We start from the raw sequence: 19,811 nt of genomic DNA, 5'->3' as shown, positions 1-19,811 counted from the left end.
CACACCATTTCCAAATCAATCTGAAAATATATGGTCTGTTGTGCCTTTGTCATCAAAGCGCCTTAAAAAGGCTACCGGCCAAAACGGTCTCTGTTTTGTGTCCTGCAAGCAATTACAGCACTTGGAACAGGAATAGTGCAGACTCTCTTTCTTCATGTTCATGATTCATCACTGGCCCAGCACTAGCCCATCACTGGCCCAGCGCTAGCCCATCACTGGCCCAGCGCTAGCCCATCACTGGCACAGCGCTAGCCCATCACTGGCCCAGCGCTAGCCCATCACTGGCCCAGCGCTAGCCCATCACTGGCCCAGCGCTAGCCCATCACTGGCCCAGCGCTAGCCCATCACTGTCACAGCGCTAGCCCATCACTGGCACAGCGCTAGCCCTTCACTGTCCCAGCGCTAGCCCATCACTGGCCCAGCGCTAGCCCATCACTGGCACAGCCCTAGCCCATCACTGGCACAGCACTAGCCCATCACTGGCACAGCACTAGCCCATCACTGGCCCAGCACTAGCCCATCACTGGCCCAGCACTAGCCCATCACTGGCCCAGCACTAGCACATCACTGGCCCAGCACTAGCCCATCACTGGCACAGCACTAGCCCATCACTGGCACAGCACTAGCCCATCACTGGCACAGCACTAGCCCATCACTGGCCCAGCACTAGCCCATCACTGGCACAGCACTAGTCCATCACTGGTCCAGCACTAGCCCATCACTGGCACAGCACTAGTCCATCACTGGTCCAGCACTAGCCCATCACTGGCACAGCACTAGCCCATCACTGGCCCAGCACTAGCCCATCACTGGCACAGCACTAGCCCATCACTGGCACAGCACTAGCCCATCACTGGCCCAGCACTAGCCCATCACTGGCACAGCACTAGCACATCACTGGCCCAGCACTAGCCCATCACTGGCACAGCACTAGCACATCACTGGCCCAGCACTAGCCCATCACTGGCCCAGCACTAGCCCATCACTGGCCCAGCACTAGCCCATCACTGGCACAGCACTAGCCCATCACTGGCACAGCACTAGCCCATCACTGGCACAGCACTAGCCCATCACTGGCACAGCACTAGCCCATCACTGGCCCAGCACTAGCCCATCACTGGCACAGCACTAGCCCATCACTGGTCCAGCACTAGCCCATCACTGGCACAGCACTAGCCCATCACTGGCCCAGCACTAGCCCATCACTGGCACAGCACTAGCCCATCACTGGTCCAGCACTAGCACATCACTGGCCCAGCACTAGCCCATCACTGGTCCAGCACTAGCCCATCACTGGCCCAGCACTAGCACATCACTGGCCCAGCACTAGCCCATCACTGGCCCAGCACTAGCCCATCACTGGCACAGCACTAGCCCATCACTGGTCCAGCACTAGCCCATCACTGGCCCAGCACTAGCCCATCACTGGCCCAGCACTAGCCCATCACTGGTCCAGCACTAGCCCATCACTGGCCCAGCACTAGTCCATCACTGGTCCAGCACTAGCCCATCACTGGCCCAGCACTAGTCCATCACTGGTCCAGCACTAGCCCATCACTGGCCCAGCACTAGTCCATCACTGGTCCAGCACTAGCCCATCACTGGCCCAGCACTAGCCCATCACTGGCCCAGCACTAGCCCATCACTGGCACAGCACTAGCCCATCACTGGTCCAGCACTAGCCCATCACTGGCACAGCACTAGTCCATCACTGGTCCAGCACTAGCCCATCACTGGCACAGCACTAGTCCATCACTGGTCCAGCACTAGCCCATCACTGGCACAGCACTAGCCCATCACTGGCCCAGCACTTGCGCTGGACTTCAGGATGTTCAGATCCAGCTAACATCTCTGATCATTTTACAAACTTTGCAGGCATCTATTTCTCTAATGATTACACCCCCCCCCCCCATGTAAGATTCAAGATACCGAAGCCTGTGTGTGTGCGTGTGCGTGCGTGTGTTAAATACTTTAATGACATTATTTTAGTTTTATTATTTTTTTATTACACTCATCTGCATGATTACGTGGAAACAACGTTGATTCAACCAGTGTGTGCCCAGTGGGATGTAATGATAGGTGGATACAGTCATCTTTTATACTGTTTGTGGATGCACTTTGCTATTTAACATGTCTCATGTTCATACATGTTTGGTTTTCTAAAGGATATCGTTGATTGTCAAATGAATTTGTTCAGTATCTTGCTTATTAACCTATGGCTCACATAACGTTTACTGTTTGGAAACTGAATGTCTACATGCACATTAGGCTATGCACGCGTTTTAATATCATGCCTTATAAAATATGAGAAATGATCACAAATGAATGATATGTAACTTGAGAATGATTTTGTTCTGTCTTAATGTACCGTTAGTCTAAACGTGCTCAGTCACCCCCTATTAGGCAACAGCATGGTGGCGGTTCAGACAGACAACGTTCAAATTGAGCGCGTGCTGTGTGTTGGTTTAAGAAAACCATTATGGATACTTGAGGTGATGTCACTCATTTAACAACAAAAGATGCGAAATGACGCAGGCAAGTTGGAAATGTCATATTTTATTTCACCTCCCAGTTTCAGGGAGAACAAATGAGACAAGCCACTTGTCTATGTTCTGTCTATTCCTTTCTCTCTTTACTCCCGTTTTATAATAAGCCTGCTCCTTAAATGGTTATCTGCGGCTTGCATATTTGCACGGGAGATAGTCTTGTTCTGACTTTTTGTCTTTGGTCTATCTACAGTGTGTTTTCGGATAATGTGGCGATAGGATGAAAAGTAATTCGCGTGCAGAAGCTCCTCTATACTTGTTGAATTTCTCGAGAATTCCACCTTTGCCCTCCTGTTTCCCTGAAATAAATTACTGTTACGGGTAAAATGCCTTTATGCACTGCGTTTGAAACCCGTGTCCGTGTTGCCTTGGTCCCTGTAGATAGAATAGTCGATGTAGTAGTCGAGTAGTAGAGAAAATGGAATTCTGCTTCGGTTAATTTTTCCACATTTAACCAGGCTAATTTCTAAAACTTGTAAAGAACTTCAACATGGGGTAAAGGGTTGTCCTCATATTATATGGACTGAGGTGATTTAAAAAGTCTCAAGACATTGACAGTAGGCTATCACAAGTAGCCTGTAAGTGCTTGGCCATTGGTTGGTTGCATTAGTTAATATGGTATCGTCTCCCATTCAAAATTATTATTTGGCTGTGTTTTGCTAATGTCTTCTTTCTTCGCCACCATGGTATTAGGCGTATATAGGCTACCACATTAAGACACTATAGGTGTTTTGAAGGATTTTGTCTGCCTTGAATGGCGTGATGCACACTTTATACTTCGTTATAGGCCTACCTTACGCATTAATTTGACCCTTTCTTATACAGAACCGCGTAATTTATGTCACTTTCACCGTCTTACCACGTTAACAGCTCAGAAAATGTGTTTACTTTGATGTCGCTACTGGTGCTTCCAGTTCGGTTTTTGGTGAACTACAATATTACAGCAGGACCATGAGGATGTTCAGTGCTAATGGATTCATGATCTCGGTCTCTGACACCATTTCATGTAATTAGCACATATGCTCTAAATATATGATGGTTTTGTGAGCGATAAAGCCATTACCCATCGCATAAACTGACAGTCCCTCTAACTAAACTTCAACCACAAAGCTAATTGGAATAGTCATTTCGGCTTCAATTGTCTACAATTATAGCCGTGGCAGTAGCCTCAGAATCCTAGTGTGTGGTTCTTCATTCATCATGGTGTATTTTGACCGGTGAATAAAACTCTGAAGAAACAAACCCAACTCAACTTGTTAGCTACTTTGATCTGTCTGTAATTTTGTCGAAGCTGCCTGCGTTAAACATAGCGACCTTAAGAATATAAAATATTTTCCCTATTTCTCACGAATAGCTTTTCCATTAAGCGCGATTAGATTATGTCTATTCAAAGTTGCTGATCCATAGAGAAAATGGCTGCGGATAAAATACGATTTCAACTGACCTTTTCGTCCCTTTCACACCAATCTGAGCCCCCGAATAGTTAGGGATCAGATTGGGGGAAAAACCCCTCCTCCTCTCTTTCAACCCGTAACGACTCAAAGCGGAGGGGCTCTCAGCAAACCCTCCAACTCACACATTAACCTATAACGCACAGCTTGGGTCTAAAGAAAACAGCAGCACTGGCCATCTTCATTTTGTCTTTATGTAATTCATTATGCAACATTTATTTTTCAAATGAATTTATAAATGTGGTTCAAAGTTGAGAGCCTGTTATATCAAAACTAGGTTACACTGAACACATCAAAACAAATACTAATCTTACAATTAGGCTACAGGCAATACTTGTTTCAAGTATACTATTGAATAGTAGCTTATATAATTCCAGTGATACAGTATTGGGGAAAAGTTTGAAAAGACGCAGATGAAGGATTTTTTTAATTCATTATGTCTTCAAAGGTTTCTGTTATCTGTTAAAACATTGTTATGTTAATTTAAGTTATTTTCTCATTTTTAATTATTGTAAATCACTCAACAAATGGATGTTTTGTTATATGTAGTTGCACATGTAACATAGGCTATTATGCATATTAAGTAAATAATTGACAGCAGCACACCTCATTTGTTAATGAAACGTCACTACACTTTTTCATAGATATTTTACACTTGTATTTTTCTTGGCAGAAATATAGGCTAGTTCTATATTTTTGGAACAACACACCACAGCCATTTCTTCTAGAAAGTTAGCTGTTCAGTTAGGGGCAGATGCTCAAAGGTGCGCGTGGATGTGAAAAGCATAGATCGTGTGTTACCCTCTCCTGAAGAAACGTAATACTTGTTTTTATAGTAGGCATTTCGACAGAGGCCTCTAAAGCGCCAGGGAAAGCAATGGATGGAGCTTGAAGCTTTGAACAGTGTAGTGACTTTATAGATTCCCTATACTGAAGCGCCTACATAAACTGAACCAATGAGGATTGTATTATTAGCTATTTTCCTTCAACGTTGTTAGGTGTTTATTAATTATCTGAAATGCCGATGGGCTGATATTAGCCCCCGTGTTCACGAAGTAGGAGGTCCGACTATCATGGCCTTTTATTGCTTTCACAACTGGTCCAAGAATTCATAACGCTCGATTGACTGCTTGCAGAAGCGAAAACGTGTTTATGGGGTGCAGTTTCCCTGACATTTTTTTATTTATTTGTTATACAAACGGATAGAGAGAGAAATTAGCCTAATTTAGCCTATGTTTTTTTAAATATATTTGAAGCCCACGTAGGCCTATATCTAGGCTAGTTTGACCTCTAACTCGCGGTAGATGCTCAGCAGAACATATGCAGGATCTGATTCATATAGGCCACATGTGCAAATATAGCCTATACTGCACTGCGAATGGCATTTGATATTTTTGGTAATAACACATAATTATGTCACATAATTATATTTATATGTGTCTTGTTTTAGGGAAATATAGGCTAACTCAAAGTATAACATAGACATTAATAGTAAGTTCCTGTCATGTGGAACTTCAAGTGGCATTTATAGCATCAACTTAAAATCTGAGACACAAGGGAATCGAAGTTGAATATAGTCTTGCCAAAATCGTATTTCATATAGGCGTAGCCTATGCTTGTGTCAGTATTATCGCTCGATGTAAGTTGTGTGTATGCATCAATTATCTACCAAATAATCGTAAAAACTGCTTTTAAATTGACATAATATATTCTGTTTATCTCACATAGTGGGGTTGAAAATGTATCTGCAAACTTTTCAATTAAATAATAATCATTTGATTATCATGAACGCCCTACATTTTCATATGACTAAACAAAACAGACAGAAAGTGTTCCAGGAACCATCGTCATGCCTGTGCTATGCCTGACCAGCTCGGTCGTATAACTGTCCTTTAATCCGTTGAAACTATCGATGAGAAACCGGCTGCTATCAATCTTTTCATTATGTGATCAAACAACAAATAGCCTTGTACAGGTGAGATGCTCATAGCTTGGAAAGGGTTCCCCGAATTGCGGTAACAGCATCAACGATGTTCGTATATATTGCTGACGACAGTTTAAAACGGAGAAACGGGTCCCCAAATCAGTAAGAATGTCAAGGAAGGAATCAAAAGTACGGTTCAAAAGTTTCGTCCTGGAATGTAGCCTAACTAACAGTGGTTGTTTGGCATTTAGACAGATAAGCTAGATAACGGTTGCCTACATGGTTTGCATGGTAGTGTAGCGAGGCTAGAATGTATTGTTCATTCCTTTAGAGCTTCTTGTGAATAGGTGGAAGAGAAATAAATGTTGTACTTGCCTGGCTGGTGTTAGCTAAATTCAGGTACCGATGTTTCCCGTCCACTATAGCCTAATAGTTGTCGCTGGGTGCTTCTTCTCTTAATGCCCTGCTGTCCACGTTCTCTTTTTCTCTCCCGTTTTCGTGCTATAGCCTTCTTCCCGCTGCTCTCATTCACTGTCACCCCTCTCTCTCTCTCTCTCTCCGTCCAGCTCTCTTCCCGATCTGTGGAGTAAAATCTTAATGATACACTTACAGAAAATTCTTTGTCCGTTTTAATCTTATTCGTTTCACCTTTTCAAAGAGCTGGAGACATGACCGGGAGTCTCAGTGCAGTGTCCGAGACAGGGACGGGAAGAGTTCTGTTGTTGAATACTTAAAAACACCCATTCCTCCTATGCGTTAACAAGAGGGGTACTTGCATATTTGCGCACCATTATCTTTTAATAGGTGACTACACTCGGACAGACATAACAAAGGTATTCACAAACTATTCACTTTATTTTCACATACCCTATACTCTATTTAAGTTCGGCTATTATGGATGCATGTCGACGCACCAGGCTTGTAGCCCACTGAATACACTTCTGGTGGCTTTGGTTACCATGTGGGCGACATGTTGTCATATTCAAACTACCCCGTGTAAATGTTATTTGTGCTAAGTTCCACAAATTGTAAGTGATTTTACCCTGGAAGGTGTTTCCTAAATCGACAAAACAGGCACCAGCAGCTCCGTTTGAAATCTTCATCAGGAACACAGTATCTGTAAAGAATATAAATAAAAAAAAAGCAATTTTCATGAGTTTATTTCTTGTTTTTACGATTTTACAAAGTTGATAAGAATACATGCATGATCACAGTGGGTTATGCATTACTATGTGGATGTAATGGTATACTGTACGCTAGATGGCAGACCGATCCAGACATTTTTGAGTTGGAGACGCATGCAGGCTTCAGTATCCACATACAAAAAGCCGGAATTCCCGTGCAATTTTCAAACAACTTGACATGATTTTAATGATTGTCATTATAAAACATAATATGACACCCGTTCAGTGATTGTGTAGGCCTTAAAACCTCAACTGTTATAGAGTATTTGTTATTTGCCGATGTAATTTTGAGATTCGCTGGCGCCATCGCACCCTGTCTGCCTATTCTAACACGACTTGTCTATTATGCATCATTTCTTACATTGTAATTTTTCCTAATTTGATCCAGTAACTTTGGACCCGAATTTTGACAATGTAAAGTTGAAGCATATACAGTATTAAACACCACCAAATGCTGTAGTCTATAATAAAATACACGATACATCAATAATAATGTCCCCCGCATGTATAATGAATATGGTAGTCCCAAACAAACCATTTAAAACTTTGAGGAATTCTATGCCAGTCCCTTTCGCCTAGCACGTTTGTTTATTTCACGTGCACAAAGCTTTTGTCCTCGCTTTTACCCTTATTTCGGCTATTCTATCCAGGGTTTCCTCCTCTGTTTGTGACAATAGACGGCCCATACTAATCAGGTTTCAAAGTAAATAGCATCGCAGGGCGAGCTCAATGTAAATTGTGCTTGTCAGAGACCCCAGTCGTAGGTAGCAAGGAACGAGGACTCTAACCAATGGAGAGAAAGAGGCTTGGCTAACCTTAGCCTCCCATTTTCTCTCTCTCCCCTCAATGCAGGGCTCTGGCCAGTCAGTCGCCTTTGATTATCAGTTGCCAGCAGCCCCTCTCTTGGCTCCTTGACACGAGCACCATATAAGGCGTAGCGATCTCCATAGAAACGTGTCAGTTTCAATAGTAGTGTCAAAGTTCACTATATACAGACATTCGCGCAGATCCCCGTTTCGGAAACATTGCTCTGCTGGTCTTCCCGTTTAAACGCATTCATTTTTGGGTCTCTCCTTCTTGCATATTCTATTAGATGTTGTTTTTTGTTTTTTTATCTTTTCGCCTTCGCTCCATTCTACTGGAGAGGTGAAACTGCACGGGCACTTCGGCGACGCGGTCTTTTTGCTGGTCGAAATGAATTGTATTTAAGAATATAGATGTAAAATTCCGCTCTTCAGTTTTTCCTCAATCTCCAACAGCGAAGACGGGAGTAAGGAGCAAGGAAGAAAGGAGAAGGGAATTTATTTCTCGCAGCACTTTGGATCGCATCTATTTTATGTTCATTTCTACGCCCATGTGAATCGCTCCTGCCTCCTTTCTGGCTATTTTATAACGAACAGCATTTTTTTGTTAACGGCTGGCTCGCTTTTTCTTCAAGATTGGGTTCCTGAATGGCTGACTGCAGTTTACATTGGAACTGGCCTCCCGACACTTGCATATCCTGATCGGGTGCCTATTCTATCGCCTCCTGTATTCTGAATGTATTGATCGTGTTCTGCTCCATTCTTTCTCTCATGAGATTGTTTTTTCCGATTTGACTTTGCACTGTTGTGTTTGAGATCTTTTTTCTCCCCTTGCTTTATAAATCCCAGCGATCAGTTCGCTTTATAGCACTTTCCGGGCCCGAGATATGGCAATGGTAGTTAGCGTCTGGCGAGATCCGCAGGAAGACGTGGTCGGAGGACCTCCAAGCGGCCCCAATCCAGCAACTCAGCCGGCCAGGGAGCAACAGCAGACGGCGTCGGCAGCACCTCACACTCCGCAGACCCCAAGTCAGCCAGGACCCCCGTCAACACCAGGGACTGCTGGAGACAAGGGGAGTCAGAATTCTGGACAGAGTGGCGCACAGCATATAGAATGTGTTGTTTGCGGAGACAAATCGAGCGGCAAGCACTATGGTCAGTTCACCTGCGAGGGATGCAAAAGTTTCTTCAAGAGGAGTGTCCGAAGGAACTTAACGTATACATGTCGTGCCAATAGGAACTGTCCCATTGACCAACACCACCGAAATCAGTGCCAATACTGTCGGCTGAAGAAGTGTTTAAAAGTGGGGATGCGGCGGGAAGGTGAATATCTTTTTTTAATGGCACATATGATGATGCGTACTACGTTTCATTGACAAATAGGGCTGCCGTGTTGCATAAAAGGTCACATACATACGGCTGAGCACATTGCACATCCATGTTTTTTGAGGGGATGTGTATGTGTGCGCATTTAGCCTATAGAGAGGGTCAAATGCAATGTAGCTACAAAAGATAGGAAACCGGTACGAGTCGTAGGCTAAAACAAAGCAGCTGTTTGTTTGGCTGACGTTTTTTGGGAACGTCAAAACTAAACATAACCATTTGCTATTTGCTTTTAGTGTGTGTGTGTGTGTGTGTGTGTGTGTGTGTGTGTGTGTGTGTGTGTGTGTGTGTGTGTGTGTGTGTGTGTGAGAGAGAGAGAGAGAGAGAGACGTCCTTACATGTGTAGTGATAGACTTGTGTTTGGTTTGTCTGTGCATTAAAACGAACAGACAACATAACCACATCGTCTCTCTGTTCCACATGCTGACTAGACAGATTAGGCAGCTTGAGCAGGCTGACGTTAATGCTAGAGAATTTGTGCGGTACACATTTGTTTAGCCTCATAATGTATGAGAGGCCGTAACTTTCCCTCTCTTTGGAGCACAAATTATAGCAAAACACGTATTTTAAATTAACCACCAAATTACCATACATGTTATTTAATATTATCCCCAAAAAATATTGTCAACAAAAATACAATTAGACCAATTATACTTTTTTAAAGCACATTATTAAAATATTCTTCCTCGACTGAACTACAGGCTTAGAAGGCGTTTACTCTTATTGTGCTTGATATATTTTTGCCATTCTTCTTCAGTGCAGCATAAAACATATGTAATGGAGGAATACATTAGGCCAAATGAAACTGACACATGGACTGCAGTGAACAACTAGATGTAGTATAGGTCTAAATGGCATTATAGGCCTGTATTAAAGCATCCGTTATGTTAGCTATTTGAATATATATATGTGTGTGTGTGTGTGTGTGTGTGTGTGTGTGTGTGTGTGTGTGTGTGTGTGTGTGTGTGTGTGTGTGTGTGTGTGTGTGTGTGTGTGTGTGTGTGTGTGTGTGTGTGTGTTAATCTAGATGCATGCATAGTCGATACTAATGTAGAAAGTGCAACACTTAGCATGTAGGCTACGGTCACTTAGATATAGAAAATATTATTATTTATTTAAACAACACACAATCTTACACACTATATAATTTACAGTTTGAACTAGATTGTGATGGGAAATCTTACTCCCTTATCTCAGAGCAGAAAACACTAGCTTGCCTAATGCTTCTCAGCATAGGTTGCACATGCAACAATGTTCATCAGTTCTGGATGCACATTTCCTCTCCTTCTCTTTCTTTTTGTCAGCGGTTCAGCGAGGACGAATGCCTCCAACCCAGCCGAACCCAGGGCAGTACGGGCTGACGAACGGGGACCCTCTGAACGGCCATTGCTATCTCTCCGGATACATCTCGTTATTGCTTCGGGCTGAGCCTTACCCGACGTCCCGATATGGAAGCCAATGCATGCAGCCCAACAATATCATGGGTATTGAGAACATCTGCGAGCTGGCAGCTCGCTTGCTCTTCAGCGCCGTGGAATGGGCGAGGAACATCCCTTTCTTTCCAGATCTGCAGATCACCGACCAGGTGTCCCTTCTCAGGCTGACGTGGAGCGAATTGTTTGTGCTAAACGCGGCTCAGTGCTCCATGCCTTTGCATGTGGCCCCTCTGCTCGCCGCGGCAGGCCTCCACGCTTCTCCAATGTCTGCTGACCGAGTCGTGGCTTTCATGGATCACATTCGAATCTTCCAGGAGCAGGTTGAGAAGCTCAAGGCCCTCCACGTTGACTCGGCAGAGTACAGCTGCATCAAGGCGATAGTACTCTTCACATCAGGTGAGTGTTTCCCATGCTGCTGCTGAGGCCTCCTCTCTCACAGACGGGCAGTGAGGGGGAAGACAGGGAGAACAACACTGACACAGAGGCCATGGCTGTTTAGTGCAGGCTACTCCATGCTGTTTTGACAATGGCTTGCTCCAAATATCCACAGTGATACATTTTGTGTGTTACTCAAAGCGTAAGAGAAGTAAACAAACCGATTTTCAAAAACGTAATTTTTATGTGTATTTTACTCCCACGTAGGAATAGATTGAAAGACAATATACTATTTAATAACAGTGGGATAGTATAAAAAGTGAACGGCATTACATGTTTTATAAGTCTGATAACTAGGTGTACAGAAGTGTTTGGTCTATGCAGCAGGCGTTTTGTTTTAATACGTTATATGCGTAAAGAAAAGCATCATTGTAGTATGTCACTTGATGTAGGCTATGTATGAGATGCGGCACATGTTTTTCATGTTTTGCGCGCACAAACATGTGTCTTGGTAAAACAGGAAATAATCCCCAGCTGTCTATTCAAAGAAATACTGATTAAATAGCCTAATATGTCATTGTATTACTCTGCTATACATTTCTGTCAGAACAACGGTACGCTTGAGATAGATTCGGAATGTATTTAGTTTAAAGATATTTCCTCTCACAATTATTTTCTTGTAAAATATTAGAATCGCACATTTTGAAAAGAAGGAATAGTCTACATATGACAGCTCATTACTAGATCTGGCTGAGCCAAGGTCACCGTTCCTGTCGCGTGTAATAATATAGATATTTGGGGTTTGATTGTGGACACTTGCTGCCATTACCATTTGCAAGCAGTCGTATAAGGATAATGGAGAGTAAGTTGGCCTAGTGGATAAAGAAGCCTAAATCGACCGTGACTCAAAAGAGCTCTTATGTGGCTCTTTAGAAGTGAACACATTCTCATTAAACAGCATTATTTCAATCAATACATTTCACAATTAAGTAACATTTTGAACATCATTGTGTTTTGTAATATGTGTTTTTATTTTATATTATAGAACATATTTTCACTCTCGATGTCCTCAAAAAACACTATGCTTAGTGACCACCTATAGCCTAGCCTAAAGTAGCCTAGCATTAGCATCTTACTGAATTATAGCCTATTAAATTTATCCTATAGCCTACTCTAAATAGCTAAATATATTTCCTTGCATATTCTACAATATTATATTATATTAGGCATATTATATTATGTTATAGGCTATTATATTATTTGCCATATCCATATGAAGTATTTTGTCATTATTATTTTTTAAATTGTGAGAATTGTATAGCCCACAGACAGGTTGAGTGACCAGTGAGCATGTTTTGATCATGGCCAATAAACCTCCTCTAGTCCTCTAGTCCTCTAGTTTGCCCTCCTCAGTGACATGAAGACTTTTACCACTGCCTTTTCTGCCCGTGAGGACATTTCTGTCCATAGCATACAAACATTATATTCTCGTTTTGTAGGCCTACATATGACTGTGCCCTTTTAGGTACATTTATATGACCAGTCAAGCCCTTCTGGTTTACCTATAGCCTACCTTTGCTAATGCGAGTTTATCTTTTTTTCCTTTTTTTCTAGGCTGTTAGTCATTAACATAACATGACGACATTGAGTGCCTTGCTCCAAGTTGTTGTTGCGTTATTAGGCTATATCCAATTTAACATAAAATATAACTACAGAGATAGTTGTTTAAGATGACTAGATTTAACATTGATTCTGTCCATTTTAGCTAGAGGCAACATGCGTAACAAACTATAGTTATTGTCAAGGTTTACTGTGTTGACATTTATTTATTTTTTCAAACATGAAACCCATAGGGGTAGCCTAGTTTAGGTCGTTGTGTTCTTATGATTCATATTATGTCCAGTTATGTATTGTAAGATATTTTTCATAATCTGTTTTCACATACTTATTCAATGTGAATCTATGAAATAGATGTCTTTATGTGCAGATATTTGCAGGTTATAGTATGGCGCAAGGGTTAGTTCTGTTTGGTGAACTATGGTGTGCCCTTTCACGAGCTTTCTTTTGACTCATGCATTCGCTGCAGCTCAGTCGTCGATATGATTTGAGCTTAATCATTGTGTTTCACAAGTTCATATTTGCAAGATGTTTTAAAACGTCATTCACTTCGCCCTGATTAATTGTTTTATGTATTGAATAGAGACTATCAAAGTTAATCCAAACGGATTTGCATACATGGGACTGTGTTGCCTAGTCTAAGATCATATAGTAAATCAACCCGAGATCTCCGCGTTGCCCCCGCGCAGTCCGTGAGTTCATAAGGTTATTGTGTCTGGCCATAGTGAGTTATCGCCCTGAGAAATCAAGATGAGGCTTAAAAGCCTCTCGGATACCATTGTCCGGTGTTTAATGTATTGTTACAAAGCAATGGCTTAATACAAAATCGTCAGGCCTATGCATAACGGTCCAAATGCTATTATGCTTGGCCCTGCACAGCCGTTTAATGCAGATTTCTAGGCACAGCAGTATGCCGTGGTCTGTGCGATAAACAGTTTAGTGTGTAGGCTACTATGCGCAAACATATCTTAAGACATTAACAATGAGTGCATTTCTCCATTTAGGCCAATGTGCAATGAACAACCCCCGACTGTGTAGGCTACGAACAAAACACATGTCCCATGTGTTGTTGTGCTGGCTCCTTTTCGTATTTTTACGTGTTTTTTGCGTGACTATTGACTTCACCCCAGCTAATAAATGTGATTGCTTCCAGGGCCTTTACTAGGCTACATTGAAAAACAGACAAAGCATGGTATATCAAGAAAAGAGCGGAGAAATGTCTTAACAGCTTATCGAGAGTAGCTTAATTAGGTCATATTATAACCATTGCAATTTCATTTTCATCAATGTATTTTATACGTTTCCATAGACTTGTGTCCCCTGAGTCAGAAACCATGAGTGGGCCTGCCTACCTTTCCCCTTGCTCCCTCGATTGGAAGTGCAAAACGCTATACAATAAATAGGCTTATGCTGCACACCATTTCCCATGGCCGTTAGCTGCATATTCTTTGTTTTGATTGGTTTATGAAGGTGTAGAGGTATCTGCCTCTGTGTAGTGCGCTCCCCACTTCAACAGATCGCCCTTGTTTATTCTATATGACAGTTCCTCTTACTCAACGTGACGTAGCATGTTTGGGCAGTGTGTTTGTTAATTTCACTTTGTCAATAACACGTAACGTTGATGTTGAACGATAACCAGGGTTCTTTTGTGTTTCTCTTTTGCCTGCACAGACGCTTGCGGCCTGTCAGATGCGGCTCACATCGAAAGCCTGCAGGAGAAGTCTCAGTGCGCCCTGGAGGAATACGTGAGGAGCCAGTACCCTAACCAGCCCAGCCGCTTTGGCAAGCTCTTGCTGCGGCTGCCATCTCTCCGCACCGTCTCCTCATCGGTAATTGAGCAGCTGTTCTTCGTCCGCTTGGTAGGTAAAACTCCTATTGAAACGCTCATCAGGGATATGCTATTATCCGGGAGCAGCTTCAACTGGCCTTACATGTCCATCCAATGATCCGAATGAGAGTGACAAAAAGAGAGAAAAAGGACCAAAATTCAGCATCCCGTACAAGAAGACTATATATAGGACATTTTCTGAGCATATTGGAAGACATGACATGTTTTTTTTTTGTCTTCTGGGACTAAGATCTGAGATGGAATACGTTATGTACAGAAAATATGGAACTGGACTTACACCTGTTTAAATCCACTCTCATCTTCAAGAACAGTACTCTTCATTTTGTAAAATATTAGTCTTTATTTTCCTTTTTTGTAAAAAAAAACCACAAATAAAATGAAAAACAAGACTTAGCGGGAAAATAATGTTTCCAAGCAATTATAAGAAATGTCCTGTGTCTATGTACCCCTCTGTTTTGTATTTTTTCTGGTTCTAAACCAGCTTTTCTGTGATTCTATACTAATAATTTTTATATAACCTTTTGCTTCTTATTATGAGTGCGATATATATGTTGTCGAAGCTACGTTCTCCGAGAATTAAAAGTTGAAGTGGGAATTTAAAACAGAAAAATAAAGAAATGTAGACAAATAAGATACAAGTCTAATCGCTATGACAATATCACCACTGATGGTTGAACTATGGACCTGCAACAGCAGACCGACCTCGTGGACATTTTGACGAGAGGACGTCTTGCTCCTGGTTATGAGTGTTTGAGGAGTCGATCATCAGTCAAAGAGGAGAGACATGAAAATCAAAAGCACTTTTAATATATCATTTCAAATACATTTTCTTTGTTTCGTCTTGAAATTTTCATTGTTTCTTGAATTTTATTGGTTGTTGCCTTCAATTTGCTTACTTCATAATGCAGCTTTTGCAGAAGGGTCGGTTGATGAAGTTGTGTGATGGTGAGTGTACTATTAAAAAAGAAATAGGCAACAATGTCTCACTCTCAAGAATGTTCTTCTGAAGATCGAGATGCGCACTCACGCTTATTGTGTGGGATAGCATAATGCCACTCATCTTCATACACATGTTTAGGCTACGCAATATGTTTGCCTTATATGTGCGTTTTCAAGTGTTGTCTTGCATACTACACTAAACATTCTAATTCATTATAGGCATTTTGCCTCTATTCTTCCCAATGGAGCTTGGCGAACGATGGGAAAAGATAACACTATCATGTTATGCTACAGAACAGGCGTTGTTTAGATTGGATGGCTGGCAGGCTGCTCATTGCATAGCTATATGTCACTGTTTCACCTAGTCGCTCACTCACGACTGAGTATAAACACAACGATGTGCGGAATTAGACAGTAGTGACGCTGCTCGCTGCCTGTGCGCGCATTAATGTTTCATACTTTCCCAGACAGCAATGAAAGCACGAGCTTCTCTAGCCTACCTCTTGTGGCTTTATCAAGGTGATTCTCAATTCAACTATGACTGTCTCCAAACATCTGCATTCGCCTGTTAAAAAAAGATACCCTTTGAAAGAATTGTTTCAATATTGACATGCGTTTTAGCTAAGGATTGCACTCGCTGCAAAACAGATGTGATATGCATGATCAATCTGGAAAATGTATTTTACAGCATGTAAGCCAGACGATAGAAACATCGAATGTGATGTATTGTGTTGGAATAGAGAGAGTGGAGGAGAGATAGCGAGACAGACGCGGAGTGCACAGTGCAAAGACAAATGAGAGAGGAAATATGCGGAGGGAAATCAGTGTGTATGTAGCCTTGGCATGCCTATAGCCTACATGTATAATGAATGCATCGACGAAGTCCTCAACGTGTTGGATTATGATGTTTGTCTGCACAGTGTATAGTATATTCGTGTACAGCGGCTGTATGTCTCTTGCGTGACAATGTCTGCTTACCCTTTACAAAGAACGTGGACCCGAGAGCAGATCTCTGACGTACAGAAATAACTCAGTATACTGTTCATATGCATAATACACATACTGTATCAGACTCAAATAAGGACATAAGCTTGGGATATGTTGGGAGGAAGAAGACGGTGTCTTGTAGCCTTTGCCTTGCAGTCGATCTTGAGATAGTAGCATGATGAGGACATGAACGATCTCCCTACGATGAAAGCTAGGGTGAGGATGGAAGCTGAACGGAGACACATGTCTTAATTGTATTTATATCACCATTTTGGGTTTGGGTGGGGGCTTATAGTGGCGGCGTTTGATTTGATTGTATGTTCCCTGATTAATTCATTTACGAGTAACTTATTTTTTGCTTAAGCTAGTGATGTTGTGAAATTTCGTAAATGAGGGCCTATCTCTAATCGTTTTTTCTGACAGCTTTTAAAACAGGAGTCGACCTATTAGGACTAGTTATCATGGTCTCATCTGGTCAAAAGATGAGCAGGCCTTATTTGATCCCGGTCGACCTGTGGTCATGATTGAAGCAGTGTTCAGCCTCTATAGCTTCTGCTAATTTTTCAACACTGTATTTCTCAGATCAACGTAACCCTTAATTGTGTTATGTCCTCAATAATGTGTAATAATATGGCTATCAATAATTATGAACTAACAATGACATGAGCATGTTGGCCGGTTGGCCGGTTCACAGTTGGAGAATGAGCCCTTGTAGTTTTGCTTTAAATTAACAGCCATTTTTTAAAATAGTTTAAACACTCATTTTAACACCTGAGAGCAAAAATTGTACATATTATACCTTAGCATTTTACAAATTACCCATTTAACCTTATTGGAAAAAGAAATAGGCGTTTTGGGCTAATTTGGAAGTTTAGCTCATAACCTAGGCCTACTCCACAACTGTTCTTAGATTGTAGTCCCCCTAAATATTTTATTTTATAAATCTGGTTGTATGTGTTGTATTTATTAGTTTTTTGGCTAATATCCTAGTTTATGTTTACCCGCATATGAAGAGATGTTTAATTAGAAAAATATAACGTTTACTGAAAATAGTGTCGTTGATGACGATCAATTCCAGCCTATATTTCCAGCCCTCGACTAAATTGTTTACCAGCATATTAAATGCAGCTTTTAACTGGTTGTCCTCACATAATGTATTCTAAACCCCTCTAGAATTCTAACTTTCATCCTTTGCTGAGCGCATTCTGTTGTACAATCTCTACACTACGGGCTATATAAATCAATTCAAAATAACAGAATTCGAGCCATGTGTTTCTAGTTAATGAAGCAGTATGACTCACTACAAACAGGAATGATAGGCTACAGTTTGGTAGACCTATAAGTGATATTTATTAATCGATGGTGTGTTGCTTTCATTTTCCAACAGTTAGGACAATTTAAAGATGTTTGTTGTAATCCCACATATGCAACAATTAGATATAATCTCATACTAGTTTGGTATTCGGCTTTCCAGTAACCTCGTAGGCCTATAGTGTTTGGGATGATGAGCTTTCAGGCAGAAGTCTTTCATAGTTGTAGATCACTCAACGTTCAAATATGTTATACAAATGGTCTCTCTGGGTCTTGTATGCTGCTGGTATTTTAGCTGCTTTTCTGAAGAAGAAATAAACGTGTGACACGTTTGGGATGTTCTAGCATATCGTATTGTTGCACTTGACTGATGACAATGGGTAAGGCAACGGGATCTGTAACACACTATAGGCCCCATTTGTGTCTCGGTAATTTCGGAAACTCTGGTTACCAAAGTGTTATTCCCAAATGAGTTAAATAACAATTTACCTTTGTCTGGTTTCATCCATCAAACCACAAGTGAATGACTCCTAACACGGGGCTATTTGTTTGCTTGCACAAGCAGCTGGGTGCGATTTCACGTTTGAGATATCTGTCTGAAAGCGAAACATTTATTATCCTAAGTTGTCAGCGACCCTATTTCCAAAACCTCATGCAACCAATGGTTCCACACGTCTTGAGCAGTCACACGGCAATAACAAGCTTGTGTGGGGTAACGTCACTTCATTTCGCCAATGTTAGGCCTACGTTAAGTCACTCTTGACAAACAGTTTGGGAAAATATTTTCAAATGGAAGCTTTGGGATGCGTGAATGATCCTCTCAAGTATGGACTAAGACAATGTTATAAACTTTTATTTCAGGTATTGGCTTATGCATAATGAATAGACATACACGACAATGGACATCACGTTTTTCAGCATCGCTTGGCAATTCAAACACTTCTCGTGAACGGTTGAAAACAGCACAGTGGGAAATAGCCTAGCATTCTAAATATAGTGCATGGATGTCTGCTTGTGTGTCATAAAATGGCTTGTTTGCTTTCTATGTGAAATGGTGATAATATGTAGTCGACCTGGGATGACGTACAATTGTTCCTAACAATCTCAATGATCGCAGTATAATTCTGCCGTCCGCAGACCTCACAGACAAGCTTTTAGCCATGGATCAAACCCAGTACTACAGGGGTATAAAATATATCCAGTTGTGAACGTAACATAAGGGGACGCCTGTGTGTGTGTGTGTGTGTGTGTGTGTACGTGCGGTGTGTGTTGCGAGCGTGTGCGCGCGCGCGTTTATGTATGTGCAAGCTGGCGTGTGTGAGTGAGAGAGTGAGTGAGAGTGAGTGAGAGTGAGTGAGAGACAGCGAGGGAGTCGGTTGCGAGAACAGATCGCGGTGTAAGCGATCCCTTTGTGTTGATTTAGGAAGACGTTTGCTGTATATAACGTTCAAGGCTGATAATATCATTGCCTGGCCAGATAAATAAAGCATTGGCCAAACCATCAGGTCAGCTATCGATCCGCTGCTCTCCCCGAGCGAGAGAGAGCGAGAGGGAGCGAGGGAAGGATGGAGGGAACGAGCGAGCGAGCGAGGGAGGGGGTGAGACAGAGAGAGAGACCCTTTACTCATTAGCATTCCATACCCATGGACTAACGCTGACAACTAACAGAGATATCCAGCTCTACACCATGCACTCTCTCCTTTTGTCTCCATACCCTTCATTTCAACGGAAAGATTTCGTCACAGTGAACACATTCTAAGCATTTACCCTTGAACAGATTCCACATACAATAGAAGTCATTTTAACGATAGGCCTATAGAAAATAAGACGGTGAATTGTTATCTTTATCGTTCATTAATGAGCCTAGTGGTAAGGCATTTCAACTCTTGTAGCCTAGTTATAACCTATAAATCACAGCATTTGGATGTAGGCTAATTATGACAATTGTGTGCCTTTACAGTAACATGGTCAACTAAGTTGTCCAAACTCTCACATAGACTACTGTT

The 19,811-nt window shown here is 42.0% G+C and overlaps 1 protein-coding gene and 1 long non-coding RNA gene across 3 annotated transcripts; one reads left to right on the top strand and one right to left on the bottom strand.

The window, feature by feature from the left end:
- Positions 1–6,296: 6,296 nt before the first annotated feature.
- On the bottom strand, positions 6,297–7,806 carry LOC106585792 (uncharacterized). The gene is made up of 3 exons (XR_001324028.2): positions 7,641–7,806; positions 6,964–7,038; positions 6,297–6,500 (listed from the first exon to the last, which is right to left on the bottom strand). It is a non-coding gene; the product is annotated as an uncharacterized lncRNA (long non-coding RNA).
- Positions 7,807–7,989: 183 nt separating this feature from the next.
- LOC106585791 (nuclear receptor subfamily 2 group F member 1-A) lies at positions 7,990–15,549 on the top strand. 2 transcript variants are annotated; one of them, XM_014172420.2, is made up of 3 exons: positions 7,990–9,231; positions 10,599–11,123; positions 14,391–15,549. In XM_014172420.2, the coding sequence occupies exons 1-3, from the start codon at positions 8,796–8,798 to the stop codon at positions 14,663–14,665; spliced, it is 1,236 nt and encodes a 411-aa protein (XP_014027895.1). In that variant the 5' UTR covers positions 7,990–8,795; the 3' UTR covers positions 14,666–15,549. The 2 variants fall into 2 exon arrangements, with proteins under 2 accessions (XP_014027895.1, XP_014027894.1); XM_014172419.2 differs by having other exon boundaries at positions 10,596–11,123.
- The last annotated feature ends 4,262 nt before the right edge of the window (positions 15,550–19,811 follow it).

The sequence above is a fragment of the Salmo salar genome, chromosome ssa24, assembly GCF_905237065.1.
Source record: "Salmo salar chromosome ssa24, Ssal_v3.1, whole genome shotgun sequence".
NCBI lineage: Eukaryota > Metazoa > Chordata > Actinopteri > Salmoniformes > Salmonidae > Salmo > Salmo salar.
Note: the sequence above shows the minus strand (reverse complement) of the source record. Positions and strands in the feature narration are given on the sequence as shown.

Bases quoted from the DNA above. Each gene is read 5' to 3' on its own strand.
- LOC106585791 (XM_014172419.2), top strand. From the start codon at position 8,796: ATGGCAATGGTAGTTAGCGTCTGGCGAGATCCGCAGGAAGACGTGGTC. The intron at 9,232-10,595 runs GTGAATATCTTT...TCTTTTTGTCAG, and splicing joins AGTGGGGATGCGGCGGGAAG to CGGTTCAGCGAGGACGAATG. The intron at 11,124-14,390 runs GTGAGTGTTTCC...TTGCCTGCACAG, and splicing joins GATAGTACTCTTCACATCAG to ACGCTTGCGGCCTGTCAGAT.